Genomic DNA, 19,469 nt, shown 5'->3' with positions numbered 1-19,469 from the left:
AGAGAGTGAAGAGTAGTACCCTATAAAATTAGTATACGGTTCAAGCGGGTTTTGGTTCGATTCTTGCCTTCTTGGTCAATACCGATTGCTCCACATGGGAACCTAATTCGAACTAGTTATCATAAAAAAGAAAGGAAATATGACAAACTTGAACTTCGAAATACTAAATCAGTAAATTGTCTACATATTGTGAAGGAATCAAGCTCGAGTAGTTCTTGTCATACATCCTCCGTTCCAAATTACTTGCAACGTTTGTATTTTCACGTGATTTAATGTACTAATTCAATTCATAATATCTCAAATTATGTATAATAAAAAATTATAAAAATTAGATATTAATATTCTTTGCAATGTATTGAATCAAATAATATTTCAATTGACTATATTTTAACTTATAGATTAAAAATTAATCACAAATTAAAAATAATAAATAAATATCACAAATGAGTAATAATCCTAATTTACAAGTAATTTGGGAAAGATTAAGTATCATTTAAATTGTAGTCGTTGCTTTTAAACGTCTTTATTACAAATTTCAAGTGGATTGTTAATCATCCAATGATCCAATGCAGATGTTGATAACATTGCATCATCTTGACATCTTGTGATGTTTTGATCTTGATCGAAAACAAGGAAGAAAAGAATTCTTGATTACATTGATGATTGATCCTATCAAATCACATACACAATCTAAAATGGATTCACAAATATTTCTTCCTCAAGAAATCATGCTCGACATAGCCACACGACTTCCTGCTAAATCCATCGGACGATTCCGTTGTGTTTCAAAACAATGGAGAATTCTTCTTTCTCAACCCGATTTCATCAAAACCCACTTCAACCAATTCAAACAAAATCCGAGTATTGCAGAAAACAATTCACTCATTGCCGTTTCTAATGATTCTCACTCCCTTTACTCAATCAATTTCAAGATCAATCATGATCACCACCTGTTCGACGAAATGACTGTTTGTGCTACCCAGCTTACTTTTGAAGGTAATTCTTTTTCATCACACACAGTCAACATTGATGAAACTGCTTCTTGCGATGGGTTAATCTTGTTTCAAAACAACGAAGAAAAGTTAGTATTAATAAATCCAACTACTAGACTAATTCAGGAATTGCCTACTTCAATTTATGCTCTTGATCCTGAAATTAGTCACACCCTTTATGGGCTTGGGTATGATTCTGTTACTGATGATTATAAAGTTGTTACTTTATCATATTATGATCCATATTATTATGAGGATTATGATGATGATGACCCTAATTGTACTGATGTGCATATCACTGTTTATTCTGTTAAAAATGGTACTTGGAAGCAAGCTGGAAGTTCTCCATATGATCATGCTGTTGCTTATCCTCTTTCAGGGGTTTATGTTAATGGATGTCTTCATTGGCTAGCTAATAAATCTGTAAATGAACCTGTTATTGCTGCATTTGATCTACATGATGAGAAATTTCATGAAGTATCACCTCCAAATTGGAAGTGTTCTAGGTCTTTTATATTTAATTATCTGATTGCTCTGGGAGATTGTCTTTGTTTGTATATGTCTACTGGTACATCAACTAATATTTGGATGATGAAAGAATATGGTGTACAAGCGTCTTGGAGTAAGTTTAATATTCGTGACAACAATGAATCGGAGTTTAGGCTGCTGTGTTTATTTAAGAAGGAACAACTGGTGTTGTTGAGGGATGTGGATGATGATTTGATTGGAAACGACGTGGTGTTGTATGATTTAGAAGAAGGAACTTTTAAAGATTTCATAGTTCATGGCATTTCGAATAATTTTTGTGTTGGAGGGGCCTTCTTGGAGACACTTGTATCACCCTACGCTGCTGGTTTATAGGCCTTCTTAAGCTCTGGTATATTTTACTTGGTATGCTGTGGAATTTTATTAGTCTAATACGTTTCTTTAGTTTCCTGAATGAAATCAAATAGAAGTACATATACTTCGTTTGTTGAAATAATAACGATTAGAAATATTAAACTTTTAAAAGTTATCTATCTTTGTGAAATCAGATGCTAAATTTGTTGTCCAATGTGTATTTCTCTATTGATTTGGTTAGTTATGGTTGTTCTTCTGATTCAAAATGAGTCCAAGGATCTCGGTTTGATATGATCTAGAACAAGCTGTGAAGTAGATGTGTTAGACTTTTACCCCATAGTTAAGGGCTTGGATTTACAAATAATTGTTTAGACGGACAATGTGGGGAAGTTTTAAGGAAATTATTGATGGAAGGTTAAGATCATCAGATTCCATAGCTGCACAATGTTGTAAGCTTCTAAAATTGGTAGATATAACAATTAATCCTCTATCCCTTGAGTTCGCACTGAAAGCGACATGTTGCAAGGGAAAATGTCCCTTTAAGTTAGACACAAGGAGTATATTACCACACTTAGTTGCTGTTTTAGTGATGATCAGCCTTTTCTGCTGCTTTCATCTTCAGCATTTGGGGAAGTCTTCTCACATTCTGTTTTCTCTCTTTAAACTCTTTCTAATGCTCTCTGTGAAATATCCCACTTAAAGTTAAAGGGCAGTTGAGATTCGAACCTGTGATATTTTTGTCATGTTGGTTCTGATACAATGTCAATGAACCAATTCAACCAAAAGGTTAAGCTTGTGGTTAAGTTGGTTCTTTTACATGTATCATAAGCCAACATTAAGCCAACATGACAAAAAGTTCAAGTGGAATATTTTGCACCATGTATGAGGACATGTATTGCATCCACACTTCTAACCAAAGGGTGCTCATGTGAGGGGGTGTTAGAGTATATAACATATTCCGGAGCCTCAACCATCAGTTTAGGCTTTGGCTGGGTTGGTTCTTTGACATGTTAGAGTATATAATATATCATGGGGCTTCAACCATAAGATTAAGTTTTTAGTTACGTTGGTTTTTTGACATGGTATCAGATTCCAACGTGACAAGAAGTCACGGGTTTGAATCTCAACCACACTTCAAATTCAAGTATGTTTCGCACCAAATTTGATAAGGGCTTGTGCTGCATTACACTTCCAACCCTAAAGGCTATTGTATGAGGGAGAGTATTAGAGTATGTAACATACCTGGTATGAAATACTCTCAGTAATCTTAAGTTTTTTAACTTATGTCTTCCTCTTAGACTTTAGTTTCTTCTTTGGTTCAGACCTCATTCTGTTCAGTCTTCAGTTAGTTCTTAGTTATAAAATAGCACTAGCCACTAGCAGTTGGTCTTTGATCATTCCCTCTGGCTATTATTGGTCTTATGAGTTCAGTTTGCTGCTTTCAGAACCTCAGCAGGTATGTTGTGTTGCTCTAAACTGCAGCAGTAGCATTTGGGAAACCTCATTTCCAAAATAAGCGTTTTTGCATTCAAGTTTGTCATTTAACTTTATTCGCTGTTGTTAACGGTGAACATAGAACAAATTTGAAAAGTTTAAAAAGTTTGGGATGCCTCTATTTATTGTTACTAACAGAGAACAAAAGAATATTCGCCAAATGAGGCCAACTCCTTATTCGCTGTTAATAAAAACGAATAAGAATTCACTATGTTTGACCAGCACTCTTAGTTTTACTATAAAATCAAAAAGAAAAAACATTTTACAAAACTATTCCATGCTTTTTATAAACCGATTTGAGTGCTTTAATTAGCCGTTATTTAGTTTACTATTACTAACAATGACAAATACTCTATAAAATCATATCAAAAGCGTTCTTTCAATCCATCTAAAGTCATGTTTTTCTTAAGTGCTTTATAAAAAATATTGTATCACAAGTTAAGTTAAGATATACTCTCTCTAATCCAATTTAAGTATTTAATATAATATAATTTTTTAATGTTCTTTGATTGAGTTAATATTTGATTTATTTAATTTAATTAATAGTGTTAATAATCACCGTGTTTAGTTCTATTTAAGTATTTAATATAACTTTTTTTTATCTTATTTATATATTTTTGGAAATATTACTTAGAATAATTCAACTTTTTTATGATTTTCTTATGATAATTCCACCTATTGATTAACCATGAATAATCTCAACTTTATGGGGTATTTGCTTAGAATAAACTTAGGTAACCCGTTGACTTGCTATAGTAAGTTTTATTTTTTTTAAAAAGATAAATTAAAATAAAATGTCGAAAAAAATATTAAAAAATGTTAAAAAATTTTATAACTTTTTTATCATTAAAATTTTTTTTATAAATTTTTAAAATTTTTCTTTAATTTTACATTACTTTTTTTATCTATTATAGCAGGTCAATGGGTTACTTAAGTTTACTCTAGGCAAATACCTCTTAAAGTTGAGATTATTCATGGTTAATCAATAGTTGAGATTATTGCTAGATAATTTTTTCTATATTTTTTTAGGCTATTTATTTGGGACACATAAAAAAATTAAAATTGTTGAAATTATTGCAATTTAGCTTGAGCTAATGCTAATGGAGCCTAAATTGGATATTCTTATTTTACTATACTATCCAATATCCATTAGTTAAAAGATTGGTGGGAGAACCTTATCCAAAACTAGATGCGTCCAAAATGTTGTCAAAATATAGAATGTGGTACCCAATAAAAGAGATTTCCTAGATGCCAAGACTACCTTTTGGCATTCATATAGACATCCACTAATTGTCCCCCCAATTATATTTATTCTGTAAGTGTAAAATGAATTTAATCTAAAATATTTTCAGTATGAATTTTTATAGTCTTTGATACATAAGTTAATATTTCTTACGCACTGTCTAACTCATACTCTTTCAATTTAAGATTACTATATGTTATTTTAGTGTACATTAAATCCATACAAAATCAAATCTATATATGATAACAAAAACAAATGACCTCCACCACAAAGATGCAATGTTCTTAATTCACTACTACTCTCACAAAAACATGCTTACGTGTCATATTAATTACCATAGTTAGACAATTACCTTTTTTATCTCTTTAGAAAAACTAAGTTATTCTTATAGAGACTGTCTTTAACATTCTCTTTATCCCTTTTAAATTGTTAGATAAATATTAAAATGTTACAAAAAAAATTATCACTATTACTAGTAATTTTAAGCACACTAAATAATAATAGCTCTTAATTTTACCTCTTTGAATCCTTTACTTCTTTACTTTATTAACACATTATTTTTAAGCAACTTTTCTACTAATCATTTCAAATATTAGTAACATTTCTACAATGGTGAGATAACTAAATGCTCTTTGAACAATATTTCACATATCTCATTTTATTTTCACACTCTTGCTCTTTTTTCCATCATTTCATAGAAAAAATAATCAGATTTTGAAAAGAGATGAAAAACGTCAATCTGCTTTTCTCCTCCCGTACTGATATACTAAAAGCAAATACATATTAAAAATAAATTATTAGAAAATATTCTATAAATAAATGAGATTTTTTATAGTAAATAAGTAAAACATTGAATTATCTTCAACAATTTTCTTCATAATTTTTTTTATTTTTTAATGTGTCCACCAAATACTTATGGGTAAATTTAACAAGGGATCTTTTGTATACTAATACTATGTACCACGTAATGCACGCGTGGCTACTTTCTTTACTCTTTTATTAATACTTCTCATTTCTCAATTTTGATTAATACACAATTTTCTCTCAGTCTCCGAGTTAACTCACTGAGTCATTGATCCTCTGTTCAAGCTAAAATGGTTCACAGAATGGATTCCCTCCAACACCGTCCAACGTCCTTCAAATCCTGCCGGAAAAGATTTAATATCAAGTCGGAGTTCCATGATTCCGGCGATACTGAATTTCAGTTCCTCTCCAAACGACCTAAGTTCGATTTCTCTTATCAGGTACATTTTTTACTAAATGAATAAATTTATGATCCATGATCGATTTTGGATTTTGATCAATTGATTGTTGTTTGAATTGAAATAGAATAAGAATGATAGCGTTGAAATTGAGGAGACAGAGTATAATCCATTAGAGGAGCCAAGTCCGTTGGGATTGAAGCTAAAAAAGAGTCCGTCATTTCTGGATTTGATTCAAATGAAGCTATCACAAGAGAAGAGTGCTGCTTTATCAAAATCACTTACAAGAAAAGAAAAAGGTGTTGGTCTTAATAATAAGCTTAAGGCTTCAAATGTTCCTGCCACTTTGCTTAAAATTGGATCTTGGGAGGTATTACTATCTTTTTCCTTTTTTGATGTTATTTTTAGAATTAGATTTTTAAATAGCTTTGTGCTTAATTTGCCTCATTTTTCCTTATAGTCGATTATTTTCCATTGTAGCCCGTCCCAATGAATTTGCCCAACTCATCATACTTAGACGCCTTAGTCTCTCCGTCCAAGAAGTAAAAGGAGTAAAATGGCTAGGATGGAGGAGTATTATAGAAGTGTTTCGCAAGAGGGATTTGGAGGAAGGAAATGAGTATTAAGAAAAAGCAAGTCACAAGTCCTTGTTTGTTTATATTTACATGAATGGCTCTAAACATTGATAATGAAAATGAAAATTAATTTATTTTAGTTGAAAAAATTTCTGAATTACCTTGCTTGTCCAATTTCAATTCTTTTATTCTTTCCATAAAATTCATTCAAATGCATTATAACTAGGAGGTAATGAAAATTTGTAAAAATAACTTTTTTATAATCAAATTTTAATCACTATGGGAATTATTTTTGATGAAATCTTTACTATAAATCATTTTCACTACCACTTAATATCACTAACAAACAGACAAGAAGGGTAATAGAGAAGGGACTTAAATTTGATCGAAGTAAGTAAAGTGTCTTTATGGGCAGGTATTTATATTTGAGACGACTAAAAGTGAGCAATTCAAGTAAATAAGTTTGATTCTAAAAGTGATTTTGATAAGCGTCTTTGTCTCCATGCTTAAGGTCACTAACAGCGAAGAAGAGAAAAATAATTACCACGATTTTTATTTGCTTGGAGTAATAGCGAACAAAAGTTTACAAAGTCAATATTTTTTAAGAAGAAATACTAAATCTAAGGGACAGGGAGTAGTTTGTTGTTCATAATAGGAACCAAGCATAATCCTCTTTAGTTTAACTTTTTTCCTTTTAAAAATTATGATTTTGTCTTCCTTTTAAAAATTATGATGTTAGTAACAACGAATAAAATCGTGATAAAATTTTTTGACTTTAAAAATGTTTTTTTGTTCGCTGTTAAATAACAACGCACAAGCCCTGACTTTAGGTTTGGACGCAGAGACGTTTTCTTCTTTGGAATTATTTTAGGACCAAATTTTTTTTTTTTACTTGGTACCGAGACTTTTCAACTTGTTGTTCGTGGTACGTTACCGCGAAAATACCCATGAGATGTTTTATATGATGAAACTTGCTTTAAACAGAATTGGTTGATTATTTGGTGTTTAAAATTTAAATTTAAATGTTGATATGTTCGGTATATGTGGCAACTGTGATTTGAATTCGGTTTGATTTAACCAAGCTTTTATCTTAGTTTTGTGCCATTTATGGAGCTAGATTTAAAGGGAGATGTTGTATTTGGTTGCAGTATAAGTCGAGATACGAAGGCGATTTAGTGGCAAAGTGTTATTTTGCGAAGCACAAGCTGGTATGGGAATTTCTCGATGGTGGGCTCAAGAATAAAATTGAGATTCAATGGTCCGACATTATGGCTATCAAAGCAGACTACCCTGATGATGAACTTGGAACACTTACCGTTGTGGTAACTAATTACTGTCAACTCAAGTCAATATGTCGTTCAAGTTTGTTGTATTTCTTATAGTGTTATATGTTGTACTTGTATTGTAATTGAAGGTGTTATGTTATGTTGTGTTTCAGCTTGCTCGACAACCTCTTTTCTTTAGAGAAATTAACCCACAGCCAAGGAAGCATACATTGTGGCAGGCTACAAGAGATTTTACTAGTGGACAGGCTGTACTCCATAGGTACAATCATTGACGCCTCATTGATTCTGTAATCTTTAGTATGTCTGGTTATTTTGAGTCATGTGGATTCATTTTATCATTAACTGTGTGCAGTTGATATGAATATTATATCTTTTTCGAGTTGAGTAACTCTTTGGCCGCACTCTCCTTTAGAGTATGAGTTGCCGCCTTCTTTCCCTACCCAGACCCTGCCCATAGTATATCTATGGACGAGATATACTGGGTATGATGATGATGATGAATTGATATGAATATTTTAGGAACTTGCTGCATTGTTTTCCTAGATTATATAACAATAAACATCTCAAGAACCCAAAATAGATATACCAAAATCTAAAACCAAAATACAATAGAAGTGTCATTATGAGCTCTCCGTTTAGAGTCATATACATACTTGACTTTAGACCTATACGCTTAGTTTATGCTAGTTTGTGCTCTCCTCTTAATCTCCTTGGAGCTCAGATTTTCTTTCGGTGGGTTTTTGCTTTCACATTATTTTTCCTTTTCAATTGTGCACCAGCACTAGAATGGGCTGAACCTCAAATTTTATCATATGTTATTGGCTGTTTTAAATGCTTCATAAAGAGCAACTACAAGTTTCTTATGTATCCTATCATTGATAACATCTTTGTAAATTGTATGGACATATTTAGCATCTTGCTTGTTTTTGCTCCATGGTTCATTGTTTAAATATGGCGCCTACAATCATTTGATGTTATGGGTGATATATGCAAGATGAGCTCTTGGCTTCTTTGGTGATGACCCATGAGCCAGACTTATTCGTGCTGCGGTGCATCCCTTTGCTGTTTTCCTTTAGTTTGTTAAGACTCTGATCACAGAATTGAGTTGACTTGGCTTATACATGTATAATACTGAAGGTGTGCCGCGTGCCCCTAAGTCATAGACATCAGGGTGCCATGTGGTTTCAGTATGGTGTAATGATTATTGGATTCATCAATTTGAGATAATAAGTGAACATTTCGACTTTATTAGTGTTTGACACTATTCACAGTGTTCTGGTATAGTGATATAGATTCTATATACAGGATGTAAGATGTCTGGAATATTTAAGGTTCATAACCAAAGAATGGAACCATGATAGCTTTTTTATTTCTGTTTCAGGCAACATTTTCTGCAGTTTCCCCTAGGCACTTTGGGGAAGCTTTTTCAAAAGCTCATTCAGTGTGATCCTCGTCTCAACTTCCTAAGTCAACAACCACAGATAGATCTAGATAATCCGTATTTTCAACCAAGAGTTTCTAATGTTGGTGTTCAAAGTGAGCATGAGCATGGTTTCGAACTGAAGACCGAAAGTAGATTCAATTCATCAAGAATCAGGGATACAGTTTCAGTGTCAGTTTCGGGATTGTCTTCTTCAGGTTCATACACCAAGTATACAGAAATTAATCCTTGGGCCATCCCAGGTACTATTCGAATCAATCAATTTTCTCAGACTTAACGAGTCTTTGGGGGTTATTTCTTAATTCCTGACATGATTTTGTGGACTAGGGTCTTCCCCTGTCTCCCTAGTTTCAAACTCCTTGATAATCACTTTGGATCTTTGTGACTCACATAATAAATGGTTTCTTTCCATTTTGTCACTATGTAATCAATGAAGATACTAGCTAGTGCAAGAGATTTTACATGTAAATAGACTTAGCTATTTGATTTCAAATGCTTAGTCTTGATCAAGTATTGCTTAAAGTGAGCTCATTAAATCATTAACTATGTAGCAGAAACGTATGCAATGGATGGAGAAGTGAGCAGTAAATTCGATGAAATGCACAGACTTAGACTTCTGAACCAGATCGAACTTCCTGGTCTTCGTCCATCCATGTCAGTAGGAGATCTTGTAAACCACATTGGTGACTGTATCTCTGAGCAGATGAGATCAGACAATCCTAATACTTCAGTCGACGACATTCAAAAGTCGGAAATTCTTGAGCATATCACTCATTACCTGCTCAATGACACCCAAAATTTAACAAGTTCTGATGAAAAGGCCATTATGTCGAGAGTAAACTCCCTTTGTTGCCTTCTGCAAAAGGAAGACACGAGAGTCCAGAACGTGCACATGAACAGTTCAGAGAGCGTACACGATCTTGCACTGGACAATACACAAGAAGATATAACCCCATTGTATGACACTCAAACTGCCAACAATGTTCCTGTAGCAGGAAGTGAAATCGGTTTAGTTCATGACCAGCAACAACACACAAGTATGTCGAGGAAGGATTCTGTTGCCGAGTTGCTTCTCCATCTTCCAAGGATAGCCTCTTTGCCACAGTTGCTCATCCCGTTAGACTTGTGAAACTAACGGAGATAGCACAACTGGAGAGCATAGGATTCTGTTGGCCAGATGCTTCTCTGTCATCGAATGATAACATCTTTACCTTAGTTCTTGATCCCACATAACGCGGGATAATAGTATACAGATACAGTTAGTTTCTAGGGTTGCTAAGTAAAATGTGTAAAGATCTGGTGCGTGGTTAGTGTCTGGGTTTGATGAACTTGTACAGACTTGGTTTGTAGATTGATCCAGTTAGTGTACATCAACTTGTACAAACTTGGTTTCTAGCCATGTGCCCAAACCAACCATGTGCCCATGTCCAAACTGTATATGCTTTTCAACTAAAGCTCAAGTATCCGCAAGTTCATTACATGAACTTGCGCGAGTATGAGTGAGGATGAATTTTTAACGAGTCGATCACAAGAGATATAGGCTCAATTTGACTCATCAATGTTTTAAGTTCTAACTTGAGCTTAAAATTCTCTAGTTTAACATAATTCATTAAGATTTCTAGTCGAGTTAAATTGCTCATATCAATTAGACTATTAAGGAGTGAAAAATTTACTTTTAAAAAAATTGGTTATCTTTAAAAATCTTACATCGATTCTTTTTCGAAAAATCCAACTTTTATCTTTTAAAAATCCCACCTTTATCTTTTAAAAATCTAACCTTTTCACACGATCAACCATACAAAAATAAAGCAATTTCATAAGAGAGAACGAGTATTACACAAGCACTAAAACACCAAACAAACTAGTACGATTTTTAAACTTATAATCACGAACTCGAAATACCCAGTAAGATATAAATACAAGGCATAAATACTTTATATGTTTATTTATGGGTTCACAATCAAGCATTTCATTATTATTATAACAGTGTAATTACAGATGATTATTAAACATCATCTCCAAATTCAAGCATAACACCAAACAGATTATATACACTATCTGTTTATTCAAGCTCCTAGACTCGTTCTCGTGTCTAAGCATACACTCGCCTAATTTTGCCATCCGGACGACTAAACGTACATATACATCGAACAAGTACGTAAATTCATCACAACGACCAAACCAAGCAATGATACTTAAGTTCATACAACTGACTTGCATTATACCACTAACCTTCTAGAAGTTTCCACAGTAGACAAACCTATACAAAAGAATTAATACTAATACTCCATTATTTAGAACTTACTAAGGCTCATCTGTATTTTCCTCCTCAGCAGCTTCATTTTCCTGCAACATGTTCATCAACATGTTGATTTGATCCTGCAGCATTGTATTTTCCCTTTCGACATCAGCCCGCTTTCGTTTTTCTTCTAGAAGCTGCATTTGTAGATGTTCTAGAACTCGAGAATCTTCGTCCAGTTGCTCAGCTAACCCATCAATTTCACGATCCTACATGTATAGCCTTCGAGTGATTACTTACTCGAAAAAACAGTTCAAGTTTTATGGTAAAGATTTTATAAGACAATTTATAAAAGGGTATGTCGGGATGGAAAAATGGGCGGGTGGATGCAATATGCCCTCGCCCATGCCCAAACCCACCAAAAATTTTCATACCCACCACCTAACCAATCACCCATGACTGGTAAAATTTTTAAACCCATCCCATCCCATCCCATCCCCACCCACTATGGTCAATAGGATATGCATTTAACCCATCCCCACCCACTATGGTCAATTGAATATACCCATCTACTCCAAATCCGCATTATATACTTCATAAAACCTTACAAATTTAATTGTACGTCTAATTTTATTTAAACTATACATTATAGTAAAGTAAAATTAATATTCTTATTTTTTTGTCGATAGTTTTTAATAAAAGTATGCAAAAATAACATTAATTAGTACATTGTAGATATAGGGTGGGCAACTATGGGGCAGAGCGGGTGAGTATTGGGTGGGATGGGTGTCGGGCTAGGCGGGTGGGTATGGGATGGGTTAGAACTCATACCCACCACCTACCCACTACCCATGGTGGGTAGAACTTTTCATGCCCATACCCACCCACTACCAACGAAATCATACTCATACCCGCCCCAACTAAGGTGGATACGGCGTCAAACCTGTATAATTTTACCCGTCTGCCATCCCTAGGGGAGGGGTGTGGAGTGTGAGCATTCAATGAATTTGCACTCTTCTAGTATGAGTTTAAATCCTTCCTCTCATATAAGAACTAAGAGCAGAAGCAAGGAGAATTAGAAGCACCTTGCGGTTCATTTCTTGAACGGCAATCCTCCTCATGCTCTCGACAACGTCAACATTTACCAGCTTACGCTTCTTACCTATCAACCAGCCCTTAGGATACGTTGTTGAGTCGAAATCTGGAGGAGGAAGTAAGCTCTCATTTGAGGGTCGTTTCCTTGAGATATTATCAATGGGTTCTAGTGGTTCAAAAAGAGCCTTTCTTCGTTCTGAGAGAACAGCAGCTGGGGGAGTTGAGTCCAATGTCTTCTCCTCTTCTGCTCCGGGAATTCCCTGTTTTGTTGGTGATTCAAACATTCGTTCATCTCTTGGCTTGCGCACATTCATTGAGCTTGCTGTCACAAGAAGCTAGTCTAGTGGAACAAATTTTAGGAGAAACTAACGCCATAACATTTGCTTAAGCACTCATACACCGATGTCAATCATGCACGTCAGTTAGAATACATTTTGAGTTGTTGAGCTCAGATAACCTTAAAGTGATTATTTACGATCTTCAAGTGATCAATAGAGAAATAAGCTAATTATATGGGCTCGTTTTATAATATAAGACAATCCCCTACAAGACTTGTTGATTTCAATTTTATTTTGGTATCGGGGGTTTAAGACACCCGTGAACGCTTTTTAACACAGATCCAAGGATAATAGAAAGCCCAAAGGCTGATTTAGCAAAACAGTAGCCAAAATGCAGGGGAAGTACTGATATGTTTACTTAATCAACTTGGTATACATGACAGTCCAATTAGAACATGTTCGATAACATCACAACTTACTGGACTCTAAGTTGGTTGTCGAGATGGAAGCTCCCAAGTGCGTATACATGACAGCTACCTAATATGGCATACTGTACAGTCATAGCAAACCCCACCAGAATTTTCTGTTTCGATATCTTTATTTCAGTTTCCACTTATGTCTCCCAACTCCAGTCATCGACCTTCCCGCCACATAGACTTGGTGTAAGTTAAAAGTGGAGTTAGATGCATTAAATAAAGATTCAGATGCTCTCTTTTCTAGTTCTCCTTCCGGAACTTAAGGCATACTAGTACTCGGACGAAACACCTATCATAATTGAGTTGTCTAAAGTGTTTCCAGCTGAAGGTGTGATACTGACAATTCGTCACATGATCGCCCCATAGGACCTCTCGTGTGGATACGCCCATGGGGCACCCATAGGCTTGGGCCCACAAACCCACGGATAATAAGCGTTGACTTGCATATACACTGGATGAGGTTTACTATTTTCCAAAAACATATGGCAGGAGGATTCGCTCACCCAATATATATGCAAGTCTACAACCTACATTTATCGATGTGAGATCTTATCTTACATGTAAAGTATTTCCAACATAATGTAGAACTAGAAACAACTATCTTTACATGGAGCTAAAAAGTACACCTTAATGCACATTTCAAAATAGGTAATCGCGGCAGCTACCTTGTTGGACTAGTAGTAAGGAGAACGAATATAATCTCCAACGTCTAGATCCTTATTCAGTGTAAATCACATGCCACATTGTTAAAGCCTCAAAAGGGTTTTGAGATACTATTTCAATTATTCATTTTATCGTGTTTCGAACACTCCTTTGTAGTAGCTTTCGTAACCTGGTTTCAGTACAGATATTGAGTCCATTAGGATTCGATTGTGATTTGAGTTGTGCAATGGCCCAGAGCCCAGATCCAACCCTTAAATACTTGGGCTAAGACTTTAAATGGGCCCTTCATTTTACAAAGATGTGGATTTTTTTCTTGAATTATAACATTATTATTATAGATTTATAATCTTTAATAATCTAATTATAATTGATAGAACAAAATGATGAAGTCATAAGACATTTTACTGAATTTAACATGATATAAATGGGCCGTGCTTATTTTTATCTGAGTTTTGCCTGACTTAGCACATTTTTATTTGAGTCCGATCTGACCCTTATTCGGCCCTTTGCACAAGTTTGATAATGGAAACTGATGCAAATTGAGTGCGAGGGCCAAGGAGTAATAATATTAGGGATAATTTATATCCATTCTAGAACCCCATTATGTAATTGGTAAGTTTATTGGATGGCTATTTCTTTGGAACATGGATTATTCAAATGATTGTGTTTTTCAGATATTTCTTATACAACTTCTTGAATGGCACGGATACGCATCTCTGGATTAAATAGCTCAATAATACAAATTACAAATTAGTTACATTTAAACTTCTTATTTCAAGATTATTTTCATCAGAACAATCCCTAACTAAGGTAGCTCAAAACATAATACCAGCTAATAAAAAAACCTGGGGTTTGTTCGTATTGGCGCAAACACTGAGCAAACTTTTACTTATATAAATAAAAACCTAGCAAAGTGACGTAGGATTATTAAAAGAGAAAGCAAAAAGTTAGATATAAACAGTCCCAAAATCTAATCTTAACACAAATTCATGTAAAATAACACCATACAAAATTGAGTCGTATCTCAAATCATAGAACAAATATTACTTTTTTAGGAGCCGATAAATTTGATTTTCACCTGATCCTTCAATTTTTACATTTTTCGGAAAAAAAAACACTAAAAATCCATAATATAATGGGTTGTTAAAGCAATTATATTTAAACTATAGGAAATTTTTTAGATTAAGAAAACATTAATATAATCTACACGAACAAATGAAGAAAAAAAAAAGAAAAAGTAGAGAGAAAACAGACCTGGGTTTTTCCGAGATCGCCAGGAAGCACGATTAGAAGAAAACCCATCAACATAACCCCCACTTATTGCCTCTTTTCTTATAAAATTATCATTATTAGTATTACTATTATGATTATTATTAATATTTGCTTCTCCCATTTATAGGTTATTTATTAATTTTGGTATGAATTTTGAGCTTGTAAACTAAAATTAAGAAGCTAGGGTTTATTCTGCAACAAAAAAGTTGAGGTTTTCTTCTATCTTATCCCAACTTCATCATCAATTCTGACCTTCTTTTGGAATAACAAATAAATAAATAAATAATAATAATAATAATAATAATAATAATAATAATAAAATTAGAAAAATGAAGAATATGTAATCCAAAATTTTTGTTTAATTGTATATAGTGAATTGCAGAGACTTGTAATGGACGGCAGAGATGAAGAGGTGGGTGAGATTTTTATACTAATACAGACTTGTCCGTTTCTTCACGTTTAAGCTACTGTCCCCACATTACTTTGAGAGACGGTGATTGACCGTTAACTGTTGGTTTTTGACCGTGAATAAAAGAAAGTAGAGTTAGAGTTTATATTTTAAGAGAAATTAAAACCGATGGAATTTGAAATGGTGTGTCAAATAAATAAGCGTACAACAACTTTTAAGCTTTGACGTTAACGTTTACTAACGTTTTATGTGCAAAAAGGTATTGATGGAACAATTTGGTAAACCTCAGGGTTACCGCGTGGATTTTTTAAAAGTTTTGTTACCACATAGAAAAACTCAAAACCCGAAGGTTACCACGTGGAATTTCCCTATTTTTAGTTAGCTTGTTTGATCACTTAAAAGTGTTGATATTTTTGTTGGTCTTTGATCTAGCTCGATAAGCTAGCTCGTTAAAAAGATGTTTATTAAAATTTATTAGTTGTTGATTGTTTATTAGAGGAACGTGAACTATCAAATTAGATGACATAAAAAAAGCCAAACAAGTTGGTCTATTTATTTTGACTTCAAATCATTTATTTACTAAACATATTTTTAGTTTTTTTATCAATTAAAAAATAAAAATTTTAAAGTTAACATAAAAGTCATTTACAATATTTTGAAATTTGAGCAAATCATGAGGACAAATAAATTGATAAACAAGTAAGATTTGGTTAGATGTGTGTATAAAATCAAATAAAGAGCGAGAATCATAAAAAAAATATTTCATCCATTTTAGAGATAATGTCTAACTTATTTTTTGTACATGTCAATGCACTACTTTCAGTTATAATATCTTTAATTGTATATAATTAAAAATTGTAAAAAATTGATATTAATAACCTTCACATTGATACGAATCAAATAAAATTACGCTTCACTATAGTTGAACTTATAAATTAAGAATTGTATTACAAATTAAGAATGAGATGTGAATAGTGTCCAAAAGCAAATGAGACATTAACTCTAAATTTGAACAAGTATGAATTATAACAAATACTTCTTCTGATTTTTACTACTTGCATCCAAATCCAGTTTAGCACTGTTTATTATTATATGGTATTTTACATATTACGGCTATTATACGAGAAAAGAACATAATTATATGTGTCGCATATATTTATAATTTTTAATTACATATAATTCTAGATAAAACAATTTGATAAACACATTAAATAGTTATAATTTACTAGTATTATAAGTTGTATGAATGCAAATAAAAAATGAGAGAAAGAACTAAACATATTAAAATAGAAAATTTAGCAAAATTGATAGCACAAAGAGAACACGTTTCTTTTCTCCCTTCAAAACGTCGTGTTTTTTGTTCCATGAACCCATGTGTAAGTTGCTTGTCTTTGGATTCTTCTGCTTTGTCCTTTTATAGTTTACTAGTGCACAAATTCATATATTTACGATACTTTAGATATTAAAAATTAAATTCTAAGCGCTAGAAAAACTAAATTGTGATAGTTTTATGTATAAATTAATTCTGTGATTTTAGAAATTGCCATAGTATATTATATAGTATAATATATTTTCTAATTTACTTAATTTAACTATAAATAAATACTGCTCTAGTAAAAGATACTTAAAAGGTAGAGATGTTGGTCAAAATCAAATATTATGTTATTTTTCTTTAGCCAATAAATAAATTTCATTTGGCAAATTTTCTTTAATTCTGACACTTATTGTTCGCTGTTAGTTGAAACGAACAAAGTAACTTTTTTTCTTATAACAACGAACAAACCTTGACCTTTGGCTTGAATACAATTTAGTGGCGGAGCTATGTTAGAGCCCACGGGGTTACGTGCCTATAGGCATTTTAAAAAAAAAAATTCAAAGTAGACTTTTCTATTGGTAAGTGTAAAAGTGTAAAATTAATACTGAAGTCTTTTGATGATAAATACTCCCTCATTTTAGTAATTTTGTCATATTTATTTATTTATTTGTCTTATTTTTTTTTAATTAGGTCAGTTGATTTATTTTGTTCCGTTTTCTTTTATGGTATGTCGTATTTAAAATTTTAGCAAGTAAGGGTAAAATAGTTGTTAATTTTACAAATGAAACTCTATCGAAATTTCGTCTATTAATTAATGCCCCTGAGATTCTGAATCCTAAATTTGTCACTAAACACAAAAATACTTATTTTAAGAATAAAAATTTTTGAGGTTAATAAGCTTATTTAGAAGTATAGTTTATTTCACACAATACATGGGTGACCGAGGCCACTACAAATGTACAAGCCTACAACTTTAATGTTTTGGTTTTGAATATTTTTGTGGCTAAAGTTAATCCTCCCACCTAAAAAGCAATTAAGAATAAATTAATGTTTTGGTTTTAAATAATTTTTTTTTTATTTCTGGACGATTTGATTTATATCTTTGGTAGTTTATTTATGAAATTAAACACATCAGAACAAACTAAACAAATGAAAAGGATGTTTAGGTCGAATAGCAGCTATTTGTTAAATTTTGGTTTGTATTCTGCTTTTTATGTTTTTCATAACATGATATTTTGCTTTGCTTATCATTCGTTTATGAAAAGGATATTGGTTTTAGTTTTTAAAGATTTATGTTGCTAAATTAATTTAAAGGAGGTTTATATATAATGCAAGTATTTTAATAAACAAATTTTTGGTATCATTGTTTGTGCATTGCTAATGTGATATGTTTGATGATTTGTCGTGATCATTTATTTTGTTATGACCTTTGGTCTGTTGTGTTTATTGTTGTGCGTTTTTTGAATTTTGATTCGATGATTTTAGATTACTCATTTATCATGGATGGTGTACATACACGATCATTAGAGAACAAACCATCTATTATTTTGAATGAATTCGAACAACCCATTAGACTTGTAACTGAGACAAAAGATTATGTTAGTGAATTTTCTCGTTTCTTGGATACAATAGCTCGTGACTATAATCATGCTCCATTGACTATTAGATCTTGGCTTAAAGTGCCCAATAAAAAAAGATTGTGGGATTATGTATTGGTGAGTAATTTTTATTTTCTATATAATAAGATTTATTTTTTTTGTTTTAACTATATATGTATTACATGTTAGATAATTCATTAATACTTGTGTAAAAAAAATGTATTGTTCCAATAGAAGGTAGTGTTGCAATTTGTATCATTTTATATTCATTCACTTGGTTATTCATCTTTATTATATGCAGACTCGTTGTCTCAAAAATAAAGAACATCACTTAACACTGTTGGTCCTTAAAGCTTTGCAAGGTCCTTCTTTTATGAAAACTATTGGTTTTCGTGTAAGACTTGTGTAGCATGAAAATTGTGTAGCTAGAACAAATGCAAACACAAGTTGAAAATCAAAAGGGTGACATGTTCAAAACCATATTGGCTGTAATACCCCGTTAAAATATCGGAAAAATATAATTAATTAATTATTTTGATTATTTAATTTAATTAGTTATTTGATTGTTTAATAATTTAACTTAAATAAATAATTTAAGTAGTACGCGCGTATTATCGCGTAACAAGTTTATCGCGTAACGGTTTTTCTACTAACAATTAAACCGAACAATTAATTAATTAATTAATTAATTAAAAAATAAAAAAAATAAAAAGGGAGCCGGTTAGGGGAGGCTTTTGGGGGGGGGGGGGGGGTTTGTAACTCCTCCCTTAATGCTAATCAAGGGGGTAATTAGTTAGGCTTTAAGGGTGGAATTAAGGTTGCTAATTAAATTCAGTTTGAATGGATTTCACAACAAAAAAATCAGAAAAATTTTTCTCTCATTTTTGCTTCAAAATTTTGGCCAAATTGTAGTATTGAGAGAAAACATGAGAAAAATTCTTAAGTTGAGTTTGGGTGTTCAATTGTATTATTCAATCTTCAATTCTTGAAATTGTAAGTTTTGGAATTTTAATTCTTTAATCAAAGTTTTGTTTTTGTATTTGTATTAAGA

General features: G+C 32.4%; 3 protein-coding genes across 5 annotated transcripts; 2 read left to right on the top strand and 1 right to left on the bottom strand.

The window, feature by feature from the left end:
• The first annotated feature begins 521 nt into the window (after positions 1-521).
• Positions 522-1,976, top strand: LOC130824362 (F-box/kelch-repeat protein At3g06240-like). Its single transcript, XM_057689334.1, has one exon. It carries the CDS (start codon positions 660-662, stop codon positions 1,851-1,853), a length of 1,194 nt encoding a protein of 397 aa, XP_057545317.1. The 5' UTR covers positions 522-659; the 3' UTR covers positions 1,854-1,976.
• A 3,580-nt stretch (positions 1,977-5,556) lies between these two features.
• LOC130824360 (uncharacterized) lies at positions 5,557-10,849 on the top strand. 2 transcript variants are annotated; one of them, XM_057689330.1, is made up of 6 exons: positions 5,557-5,813; positions 5,899-6,141; positions 7,495-7,668; positions 7,785-7,891; positions 9,014-9,315; positions 9,628-10,848. In XM_057689330.1, exons 1-6 carry the CDS (start codon positions 5,664-5,666, stop codon positions 10,200-10,202), a joined length of 1,551 nt encoding a protein of 516 aa, XP_057545313.1. In that variant the 5' UTR covers positions 5,557-5,663; the 3' UTR covers positions 10,203-10,848. The 2 variants fall into 2 exon arrangements, with proteins under 2 accessions (XP_057545313.1, XP_057545312.1); XM_057689329.1 differs by having other exon boundaries at positions 5,603-5,813; positions 9,625-10,849.
• A 165-nt stretch (positions 10,850-11,014) lies between these two features.
• On the bottom strand, positions 11,015-15,477 carry LOC130824361 (protein HEADING DATE REPRESSOR 1). Of its 2 annotated transcripts, none has more exons than XM_057689331.1 (3): positions 15,079-15,477; positions 12,398-12,729; positions 11,015-11,581 (listed from the first exon to the last, which is right to left on the bottom strand). In XM_057689331.1, the coding sequence occupies exons 1-3, from the start codon at positions 15,215-15,217 to the stop codon at positions 11,378-11,380; spliced, it is 675 nt and encodes a 224-aa protein (XP_057545314.1). In that variant the 5' UTR covers positions 15,218-15,477; the 3' UTR covers positions 11,015-11,377. The 2 variants fall into 2 exon arrangements, with proteins under 2 accessions (XP_057545314.1, XP_057545316.1); XM_057689333.1 differs by having other exon boundaries at positions 12,398-12,667; positions 15,079-15,219.
• Positions 15,478-19,469: the final 3,992 nt, after the last annotated feature.

Source organism: Amaranthus tricolor, chromosome 9 (genome assembly GCF_026212465.1).
Source record: "Amaranthus tricolor cultivar Red isolate AtriRed21 chromosome 9, ASM2621246v1, whole genome shotgun sequence".
In the NCBI taxonomy this organism is placed as follows: domain Eukaryota; kingdom Viridiplantae; phylum Streptophyta; class Magnoliopsida; order Caryophyllales; family Amaranthaceae; genus Amaranthus; species Amaranthus tricolor.
This window is presented reverse-complemented; position numbering and strand designations above follow the sequence as displayed.